This window comes from Netta rufina (genome assembly GCF_964035555.1).
Source record: "Netta rufina genome assembly, chromosome: 1".
Classification (NCBI taxonomy): Eukaryota; Metazoa; Chordata; class Aves; order Anseriformes; family Anatidae; genus Netta; species Netta rufina.
Window position 1 is genome coordinate 121,891,258 of NC_140123.1, and position 11,484 is coordinate 121,902,741.

An 11,484-nucleotide genomic window follows, 5' to 3' on the forward strand; every position below is an offset into this window, starting at 1 on the left:
GCCGGCTAGAAATGAGGACTAATTAGAAGTCCTAACCCCGCTTTGTATTTATTACGCTGGTTCCTTCCCTGCCCCTGAAGCAGGTTTGTTAGCAGTGTCAGAGAGCTGCCTGCCAGCCTGGGTCACCTGTGCCTGGCTGATCTGGGGACAGAGCCACAGGAGGGTCTCATCCAGGTCACTGCAAGTCCAAGATGGGACCCCAGATCCAAGTTTTGCTGGGATCTGGGACAGAATTTCCTGGCTCGGATCCCTTTTGTGGCTTTACACAGCAGACCTCGGGCAGCAGTTTGTGACTGACGCTCGTGATGGAGCCAGGAAGGAAGAATAATGGAGTCAGTAGATCAAAAACAGCTCTTCCCATTTACTGCTCTTAAGCCCGCCTTAGGCGCAGACGCTTGATGTATTGACTTTGGCAACAGATGCATATTGCCATCCTGGCAATGAAGCTATTGAAATGGAAGGAGAAAAAAATGAAAACCAAGCAGCTATGTAAGGGGAACCAAAAGTGCTAGCGATGAGGGAGAATCCCCCAGACCCTCCTTGTGACCCGGAGCCATCACCCCAGGCCAAGCCCCACTGTCTCTTCAGAGGTCCCAGACCATTTGTTTTAACTTTTCTTTGCTGCATTCCTCTACCTTGTTGTACTTCTGGTTTCCAGCAGGGACGGGAAGGGAGAGAACAGGATTATATAAGGAAGGCTGTTGCTCTATTTTTCTGGCTTGATTAGAAGCAGAAGGTGCAATAAATCTCACAGGAGAGCTTGTTCTCATTTAGCCTCTCACGGATCTGAAACTACCTGACCAGGGCAAGGGCAAGACGAATGCAATACCAAGCGGAGAACACTAGGAGGATAAAAAGAGCAAGATGGTGAAGCTGTTTCCCTCTCCAATTCTGTGTAAGAAAGCAATTCAGCCCTGCTGACAGCTTATTTATTTCACACAGATTGTGTTGCAGACACCAGGGTCCAGAAGGAGGGCTCATCCTGCCCGATCACACCTCTGAACCTCCCGGGGTGTGACTGCAGCACCATAATGAAGGATGAATGGAAAAACAAGCACAAGGTGCACACAGAGCAAGTGTTTTTCCACGTGCTGGTTGGCCCTGTTGGGCTGCCAAGCTGCCTGTCTGCAACAGGACAGACAGTCACATTCACTGCTAGAGATGGCAAGTGCAGAATACTAACAATAGCAAGAATATCCCATCTGAAATATTCAGATTCAGATAAACAAACCCCTCCCTTTCTTCCCTTTCTTTGCCAAATCAGCATTTTTGATGAGCCGGTGAGCTTTGCACGGCTCTGGCTTGGATCTCACCCTGCCTTCTGGGCCCTGCATCCCACATTTAGAGAAGTTTGCGAGCATGTCAGCACCTTTCAGAAAAAAAGGCAGCACCGATGCCGCTGTGTTTGGTGAAAACCACAGTGATATTTTCTAAATGAAGGTGGTACTGGGGAATCTGATCCACTCTCTAGTCTACAGTCTGCAGAAAGCAAGTTACACAGCTTAATTATAGCAAGGATGTCTCCTGGCCCTTTGGCTGTTCAACCCCTGTTTTAGAGATGTAGGTACATCTCCTCTAACCATTTAGCCACGTATTCAATCACATTACAAAAACAAATGCATACACCATCACAGATGGGAAAGAGCAAAGAAAGGACATGAGATGTAAAGGGAGTTTTCCATTTGGTTTGGGGTTTAGTTTTTATTCTTTCTTTAACTGTTCTGTGCTTTACAGAACTAAACGAAGCCTCCTGTTCCAGATGATAAATCTTCAAGCTGCTCCTGGCCCCAGAGAGCACGGGAGATAATAGCATTTCCAAAGGCATTTAGTTAGCTGAGCCTTGAGTGTAGAAGAGGGCAGAGAGGAGGTGGAGTCAAATGGCTGTGAACCCTGCTCAGCTGCTCAGGGCATATTTTGGAGAGCAGCAGCCACAGCTGAGCATCCTGCATGGGGACACACATGTCCCCCTGCCTTGCCCAGTCCCCGTGCTGGAGGAGGGCACGTAACACAGCCAACAGCAAAGGGAGAAGTCAGGCCACGAGTCCCTGGCTTGGTGCCTGCAGGACTACCCATCTAAGCACCTGAGAATAGCATGCTGCCTTGCAGCATTATTTTTAGGCCTTTATTAAGCCAAGGTGCTGCACAGATTTCACGAAATGCAGCATATCAGCATGTTATATAAAGCATACATTAAGTTGCTTGAGCTGGCCAGCAGCAAGACTGCAGAAGCCATTAAAGAACAGGGGCCCTTTATGAAAATATAATTCATTTTCAGCATTAACCAGGGCAGAAAGGATGCTCAATGCTGTCTGAGTTGCATGTTAGTTACTTACTGAAATTGCCGGCCTTGGTTGCCGAGGCCAATTTCTGACAGAAACTGTACATTACTAGAAGATGCTAGAAGAACCGTGAAGAGCATTACCAGCGGGTCGAGGGAGGTGATCCTTCCCCTCTACTCAGCACTGCTGAGATCGTGTCTGGAGTGCTGTGTCCAGCTCTGGGCTCCCCAGGAGAGGACATGGACTTACCGGAGTGAGTCCGGCTCAGCGCTGCAGGGATGATTACGGAAGAGCATCTCTCACATGAGGAAAGGCTGAAAGAGCTGGCACTGTTCAGCATAGGGAAGAGAAGGCTCCAGAGGGATCTTATCAATTCTAACAAATGTCTGATGGAAGGGAGGGAATGATGAAAAGGGAGACAGGCTGTTCTTAGTGGTGCCCACTGGGATGCCAAGAGGCAACGGGCACAAATTAAAAACCATGAGATTCCATCTGAACACAAGGAAATACTTATCTAACTGTGCCAAATTCCAAGGATGGCACAGGTTGGCCAGAGAGGTTGTGGAATCTCCACCTGTGGAGATATTCAAAACTCAACTGGACATGGTCCTGGGCAGCCATCTCCAGGAGGAGGCAGAAGAGGACCGGGACTTCCCTGTCCACTTAAGTGGTGGACGCCAGAAGGTCTGTAGTTGTAGAGACTGAACTCCTCACTTCCACACACAGTAACTGCATTGATTTAACACTCTAGTAAGTGGGAAGTTCAGTAACAGTGTTTTTAACTTCATTATATACAAGGGTCTATACATCTGACAGTACGCTAGGTCCCAAGGCCCATGTTAAGTTCTTTCCTATCTTCAGTCACTCTGGTGCAGAAGACCAGAAAGTCTGCTTGCAGCTTCAGAGAAATACAGAAAACAGAGGGTTACATTATTGCATTAAGTAGGAAAGTTAATAATACAGTCAGCACAGTTGCCCCACATTATTTGATTTAACACTAAATTAAATTTATGTTACTCTGTTCTGTCTGTGTCCATTGTAAACATGCTGCAGAATTTTTTGTTGACGATGCAAAACATGTCCACTGAAGTTATCGGAGGAGAAATTGAAGGCTCTGGCATAAGAACAAAGGATAATTGGGTCTCGAGGCTCTGGGAATTGATGGAATATAGATGGACACTTTAGTTGCCCTTAAAACAACCGTCACTGGAGCCAGTCAGCAGCCTTGATATTCTAATAAGTACCTAGAATCATAGAATCATTTAGGTTGGAAAAGACACTTAAAAGCAAGCCCAACCATCAACCTAACACTACCATGTCATCCACCACTAAACCCTAAGCATCATGTCCACAAGCAGGTTTCCCTGTCAAAGCCCCGCATGCCCTTAGGCCCCTGATGGTAGCTCAGGACTGGAGGTAGCTGCTGGAAACTCTGTATCTGAGTACCGGGACACTCAACCTACTTGTTTGCCACACTTACAACAGCCTGTGCTGTACATCGACCTTGTGCAGTGCCAGCATTTCATCCATTGCAGGTATTTTATTTGCTTGAGCCTTTGCAAGTTGTCAAATCACAGGCACTGAAGTCCCTAGTCCTTGGTGCCCCATGTCCAGATGAAATCAGCTATTCCCCACAAAGAGAAAACATTTGCTAAATCAAAATACATTTTCTAATCTAGGATCTGCAGGCAAGACGTGATTCATGCTGTTCTTCACCGGGGATGGGGGAGAAGGCAAGATCAAAGTGGGGCTTAGTGCATGCAGAGGACACGTGTGCCTCCTGCAGTGCTTGGTAGGGGAAACGTAATGCAGGAGGCAGCGTGAAAGAGCTCCCCGCTAATCACACGGTGCTAGCAATGAAAAGTCAATACAGAACAAGGAGCTGCAACATGAATTTTTAACTGCAGCAACACTGTGCCACAGTGACAAAAAATAAAAAAATAAAACAGCTCCCAGGAACCAGAAACAGATTGAGGAAGTAACACAAACATGGTCCAAAGCAAGGAGTAACAGTGGAGCAGCAGAAGCAGACAGATGGCTCCTGCTCCCGTTGTTCCCAGTGTCTCATTGCTCTCACTTTGTTGCCATAGAGGCTGGTATCTGGGACCCAAAAGGTGGCACTCTGCTTGTGAGAACAGGGGGGAGAAAAAGCAACCTCTGTGTTATTAACAATTTTCCCCCTCTGCTATCCATCTTGGCAGCGCTCTGCCTCACCTCTCTGTGCCCTTCACGTGCCTTGGCAGACCCCAAAGTGGTAACCCCAGCCCAGCTCCTCCACTTCACGCACTCAGCTCTTAGGACCCCTCTGCCACGGTTCTCCTTCACTGTATAACAATGCAGCCCCCCTTCTTTAGCCCCAAACGTGAGAGACCAACTGTCCCTCTGGCTCCTGAAACAAAGATGAGGGGATGTAGACTTAAAAATCCACACAAGCTACATGTTTCCTGCCAGGAACGGACCCCACAGAGCACAAGTCATGGAGCAGCAGTGGGAAATACAGAGCAGATGCAGTTGCATGTCCAAGGAAAGAAGAGGACTACTGCCTTTCAAGCCAGCCCAAAAGGCTTTTCTTGTTCCCTTCTCCTCCCAGCTCCTGCCCCTTCCTCCTGTGCAGGGTGACAAGTGTTTGCCTAGACCTGACGTGAGGTGGGTCAGGGAACTGATGTGGACTGAAAGGAACCTAGCCCCAAAAAGAGAAGAAGGTTTCTTTTCAGATCAGTTCTTGAGAAAGAAATCCCCAGTGCCACAGTTTCTAATTTTGAGAGCGGGATGAGGGCAGCTCTTCATTCTGCAGCAGATTAAATGAGCATGTGGCATTTTCATTTTTCCAAGGAGACTTTTTTTTTAAAAAAAGGCCTCCTCTTTTTCTCTTTTTCTTCCACGCTGCCATTAATGATCCTCCAGCAGCTTTCCCAGGACTCCCAGGACTTTCTGCGTGCATCGCTAACCAAAATCACCTAACCAAAAGCAAGGGCATGCATTCACTTCAATACATCAACACAGGAAGAGCAGCTTAAGGAGAAAAGAAGGTAATCACAAATGCTTATTTTTTCGTGGTGTAAGTTTGCAGCATCTAATTCCACTTAGGAGCCTAGAAATACACGCAGCGGCATTGGGTAACTCTTTGATGTTCAGCTATGTTAGGCGAAAGCACATGCTGGTTGCTACACGCTTACATGTGCTCTGGGCTTGTGCATGCCCCCATGCTCATCCTTGCATGCTCTTATCCCAGACATACTCAGCTGCACGTGCAAGTGTGAGGAAAGAAAGCCCCATGGAGCAGAAAAGCTGCTTCACATCTGGGCAGCAGGTTTAAGGATTGGCTCTGATGGGAGGCGTCGAGGCAAACTTTCTTCCCAAGTGGCAGGTCTCGTCTGCCTGAGCAGAGGCAGCTTCGTGATGAAGTACAGAGCATCAAAACCAGGCAGCAGGCAGCATGCTAAGGGACTGTCCCAAACCAGACCAAAAAAGGTGGCCCCAAGGGCCACCTTTCCTTTGTACAAAGCCTATTACCATTGGATTATTGCTCAGAATTGCTTGACAATCCTTGACCTACTGCAGCAGTTAAGATTTTGTTCGGGGAACTAGCATCAGCCAGAACCACCATGTTTCTGTGAGACCACTAGCACTAAATGAAACCTTTTCTTACTCTTTCATTCAAATGCAGTTGTGAGAAGGCAGAAGCAGTCACTGCAAAGGCTGATAATGTCTCCCTGTGCTATGTCTGCAGAACACCAATCCCTTTCCCTCCCCTGCCTCCAGGCCAGCCCTGAGCTCTACCATGGCGAGAAGGAGAGCACAAGAGAGCCTCCTGTAGCGAAGCAGCCCTATTTCAACAACAAATAAAGACAATAACCAGCCTCAGACAAAGAGAACGAAAGTGCTTAGGGTGCTACAGGCTCAGGATGAGAATCACCGAGGGAGCTGTGGGGAGTGTGGGAGGGGGTTAAGGGGAAAAGCTGAGCTCATTGCATCCCAACCAGACAACATCAGGCAGGAAACAGATGTGGAACAAACCACAGAGTGGTACAGCAACTGCAGAATTAACTCTCTGGCAAATGGGGGAAGCTAAGGCATGCAGAGCTGACCAGCAGGTTGAGAAGAAGGTGTCTAATCCAAGATTTGGCCTTTTGCCATCATGGTATCACCCCCTTGCCCTGCCTCTAGACGCCATTGTAATAAAATTGAAGGAAATGCATCTGGCTCTAAGCAAATGAAGCAAAGGTGGATCTGAATGAGTAGTGGTTCCTAAGTAAAAGGCTGGATCATCTTTTACCAGCATAATCCAAGTTTCATAGATGCTGTGGCCATTTCCATTTAGAAAGCATGGAAGTTGTACCTGCTTATATACCTGATACTCCAGTCTGAATCTCCCAAACTAGGAATACTGGAAATATTAAGCTCCATTTTGACTTGGTTCCTCTCATTCTAATAGCTTTGACTCTTTCAGCCCCCTCTTACAGCAATTCTTTGATATGACCAGAAGCAAGGCTACTCTTTCTGACTGTTCCCTTAAGCAGAGCAGACTGTCTTGCCTCAATTAAGGTTTGTGCACAGCCTTGTGACTTGTCTTTTCTGATGGCCCACCCATCACTATACATTTATATTGTTATTACAACAGGAACTGGGGGCCTGACATGCAGCTCTCATTAACTTCAGCAGAAGCACTATCTGCTTTTCTCTGCTGGACACCTGGCTGATTATCCAGAGGCTAAAATATAACTCTAATATGAACCATTCAGGGTTAATACCCACTAGCTCCGTTGCACTGCTATAACATTTTAAGACACTCCAGCCACAATAAAACGTTTTAGTGGTGGCATTAGTGCAAACCTCCTCCTGCATGAGTGCCTACCGATGCCCCAAACATGCTTTCTAGTGAAGGTTTCACAGTCAAGAAGACCACTTGTCTCCATGTGCGAATTCGATGCTGGCAGAGACAGAAGAGACACCATATGAAATCAGAAGCCTTTTACTCATTGGTATTGCAGTCACCAGTCTTTTATGGCCTATGGGACCTTTTCCTCAAATTCACTACTATCCAAGACATTGTTTGGGAATGTCTGTGGGGAGGAAGGACTGCTAGTTCTTCCCCAAGCTTCTAGCCAGCAGAAAGACCTGAAAACATAACTCAGATGCACACTGACATGTCAGAAAACAGAACGCAGTAAAAGAACCCAGCACCGTTTTTTATTTTATCTCATGATTTTTGTGGCCTGACTCATGACTTCAGATGCTTGGGAGCACTGATAACAGTCTGCCTCTGTAAGGAGCATAACCAGCCTCTGTGTCGAGACTGCCAGCAGGAAAAGGCCAAGTAGGGTCAAATGCAGCAATGACAGGAGCTGCCTTGAAATATGGTAAATCCAACACAGCCAGGCTTCAAACCACCAGACAGCAACATCTACCTGTCCATCACCACTGATTTTTAATCTCCTAAACTACCCTGCTGTACCTGCTGAAGTCTTTACATCTACACCGCTCCTAAATATTTTGTAATTCTGCCACAGCTTTTATTGCCTTATATAAAGCTTATGACTACTGAGCCCTGGGTACAGCCGTCTGATAAGGGAGACTGAGAGATCTTTCCACCTTTCATTGAAACACAGACATCTCTGATGAGGACTGTAGCAAGTTATTAAACAGTTAACATGACAAGAGAGGAAATGCTGATACCTTAAGCAGGACAGAATTCTCTCCACTGGAATTTGGCAAGGACACAGGGACTAAGGTCCGTACAGAGCACACAAGCTGCTCTTCTATGACTGCAAGCATGCAGGGACCCAACGCGTGTATTGCCTCCACGAAGCATCGCATGAGTAGTGCAGCACCCCCTAACTGTAACGGCTGTGCATTAATCCAGATCAAAAAAAAAAAAAAAAAGGCAAATTGAATTGTCTATGTTAGCCGCTCCCCTTGCCATCTCTGCCCCAGCACCAGCAGTGTGGGGCTCAGTTTGTCTTTGTCTGTGTGAGTGCAGGACCCGCCACACAAAGCAGAACTTCGGGGCAGCACCTGAGCACAAATGCAGAACCAATCTGACCGTCCCTACAGCCACATCTTCTTTCCCAGTTAACCCTTCTGGGTGCGTTTTAGAACCTGCTTTCTGCAGCAAACCGTTTCCTGGACAGCAGCCAAAGCGCTCTACCCCTCCTCAGCACTGCCAGTTACCATGAACGGTCTTGTATCATCGCTGCTTCCAAGTAGGGAACAGCCAGAGCCAGCATCCCACCAGTTAAACGCAGAGCACAGTCTAAAGCAGTCAGAAAGTTATTGCTTTATGCCTCTGACACAGCCTCAGCTTGCAGGAGCACTGGCTTGTCACTGAGAACTGCTCTTAGCAGAACAATTTAACCTCAAACCAACCATCTCTCACACCCTGGTTGTTCTTCTGATTTTGTTTCACAGTTACAGGCTGCATATTTACAATGTCCTGGTGACATCTGAACACTAGTTTCTTCTCAAGAGGCCACGCTGGTCACATTCCTACTGATCCTGAGAGCCCTACTAGCAGAGAAACAAGTTATCTCCAGTTCTCTGACTTCTTCTCCCACTATCCCAACAGTTTGAATTGTACCAACACAACTTACACTCTTCCCAATAAACCTACAACAATTGAGCCTTTCATTTCAGGATCCCACAGCACTGGGCAGCGGGATGTGCTATTCAGCAAACAGCAGCACTGTATAAAGGGAAAGGGACTTCGTGTCCTCCCCCGGCGCTCCTCAGCGCAGAGAGTTAAGTAGGTTGGAACTGTGAACCATCCCACAGATGAGACTAGAGACAATGTCCTTCTTTCTTGTGCCCCAAAAACAATTTTAAAGGACTATAGGATTTCTGGTAATAAATCTTGCTGGTTTTGCAAAATTTCAGCTGCAGTAATTACATTTCTCTCTTAAAAATCCCCCTCCCTGCTTCAGCTGAATATACTCTCTGTACCTGCCTTCCCTGCGTTGTTTTTAGTGTCCCTGTAAACAGCTGTAAGCTGTTCCTCTGCTGTGGTAGCTCGTGTGAGCAATGAATGGAATTTATCTAACTGCATCTTGTGCTGGCAAAGTGATATCAGTTCATTAAGTCTGTTACTTTGGCTGTTTCGACTCAGTTGCCATTACGGACTATGTAAGTTAAAAGATATAGTAATTGTTACTGTCGTCTCACAATGCAATTGAATGTCTATTTTTCTGCCATACCTAAATAAGTGCACATATATAACATTTTATCTTAGTGATATATGCACTGTCCTCCTCCCTGTGCAGTGGAAAGGGCTGCTGCTAAGCAGTCCATCCCTCTGCCACTGTACTTCCACACTGCACTTCATCAGCCATGCTCATCAGCAAATGAAAGACCTGATTGTACAGCCCTCCCCGTACAAAGCTGACATTGCTGCTGGAAGCTTTTTTTGCTCTGAGTAGCCTGGCTTTGGTAAAAGTTAGTTAACTCCGACTGGCACACAGTGCTAACAGCAGGGATGGGAACAGGCGCGTATTTATTTTTCCTCTTCCTAAACTGCCGGTCTTTCTGTAAGCCAAACTCTCAGCTGCTTCTCTTATCCTCCAACCCTCTTTCAGAAAAAAAAAATCTTGTGCTCCTTCCTGCACCCGCGACTGATCACTTCAAGCCTGGGACCCTCTGATCTTATCACTGTTATCTCTTGGCTGAGCTACCGCGTTCCCATCCGATATCTGGGGGCACGGAGGTCAGGGGGAGGAGGCAAGGAGGGAAAGATAACAGGCAGGGTACTGAAAATATTAGCTCAGCTGCCCCCAGCACCTCACACCCATCCGTCCTCCATCCCCAGCCTCCATCCTGCCTCAGTCCGGCAGCGAAAGGGCGATATGGGACCTGGAGTCAAGGAGGGGCAGATAGGACATCCCCAGCTTCCCTCTACAGGCCCTGCCATGCTCTCCTCTTATGGACTTTTTGAGGATTTGGGGATTTGGGAGGAGACAACACTCTGCTTTCCAAGCCTAGCTCCCTAAAAGCCTGCTACCCCCACTCCCAAGGCCAAGGGGATGGGAGAGGGTTGCACAGCATATGCTTGGCTATCTCTGTCCCCGCTCACACAGCCCTGTCCCCGTCCTTTCCCCACTCATTGCTACTCATGCAAGGGGCATGCAGGCGCATCACCAAAGCAATCCTCCGCTCGTTCATTCATTGCGAGTGCCTGGGCAGTGACTCCACTTCCCACAGATAAAACAGCTCCAGGTTGCTTAACCCTCACCCTTGGGAGAGGTTCGGTTTCCAGTCATGCTGACGGAGAACAAGCAAACAGACAAACCCCAAAACAGGACGCGCGCTCTGCTCTTCCACAACCAGAGTGAGAATAAAGAGGCATTTACCATCCTGCTCAGAGCTCTCCAGATGCTCCGTCAGGTCGCAGCCGAACGCGCTCGCGGCTCCCTTCCTCTTGAGCTTCTGCTTGGCTCCCTTGTTCTTCATGAGGTTAGTCCCAAAAGAGGTTTGCCCCCCTCCTGCCTTGCCCCCCTCCCCCCGGCCTCACGCTGGGAGGCAAAAAGCTGTCTCTTCTCCTCAGACCACCGCCCGTGTCCCGCTTCCAGGGGGTAGCATCGGGGGTCTCGCACGGCGCCCGGCTGGAGAAATCAACATTAATCCCCACCAGATGTTGGGCTGCTCCGGCAGCAGGGGAAGGTCAGGGCGCGAGGAGGCTCCCCAGCCGGCAGCAGCAGCGATCATAGCCCGAGCCCGGAAGGCTTCGCATCGAGGGGAAGCCCGTGGTGAATGGGTGCCAGCATCCGAGCTGTCGAGATGGTGCTGGTGGTGGTGGTGGTGGGGACGTCTGTTCCTCAGCGCTGTCCCGGGACCCTTCACGGCCACCCTTCTGGGTTTCGTCAGTCGGGCTGTTGCCGCCGCCAGCCGCAGGCGTCCCGCTCTGGTCTTCCTTCTCCCAGCTTTCGGAGGAGAGTGGGAGCTCCAGCGGGCTGGTGGAAAGGGACTGGAGAAGAGCCTGTGCGAGGCTCCTCGCTGGCTCCCCCCCTTCCCCTCCTCCTGCCGTCGTCGGACAGCGAGAGGAATGAGAAACCAGCTTCCTGTCCTGACTCCCTCACCCGCTCTCCCTCCTTTTCCCCCCCTTTGACAAATCCTAGGATTATCCAGCTCAAAAAAATGCTGAAAGGAAGTTAGCCGAGGAGGAGCTCTGTGTGTGTGTGTGTGTGTGGAGGGGGGGTGTAAGGGGGGGGGAGGACTT

The 11,484-nt window shown here is 48.6% G+C and overlaps 1 protein-coding gene across 1 annotated transcript in view; it reads right to left on the bottom strand.

The window, feature by feature from the left end:
* The window catches only part of ARHGAP31 (Rho GTPase activating protein 31), a 58,628-nt gene extending 47,370 nt beyond the window's left edge, over window positions 1–11,258 (bottom strand). The window contains exon 1 of the mRNA XM_084297940.1: window positions 10,619–11,258. Within this exon, the coding sequence (XP_084154066.1) occupies window positions 10,619–10,718 (100 nt within the window). The 5' untranslated portion in view covers window positions 10,719–11,258. The remainder of the gene's footprint in view (window positions 1–10,618) is intronic.
* Window positions 11,259–11,484: the final 226 nt, after the last annotated feature.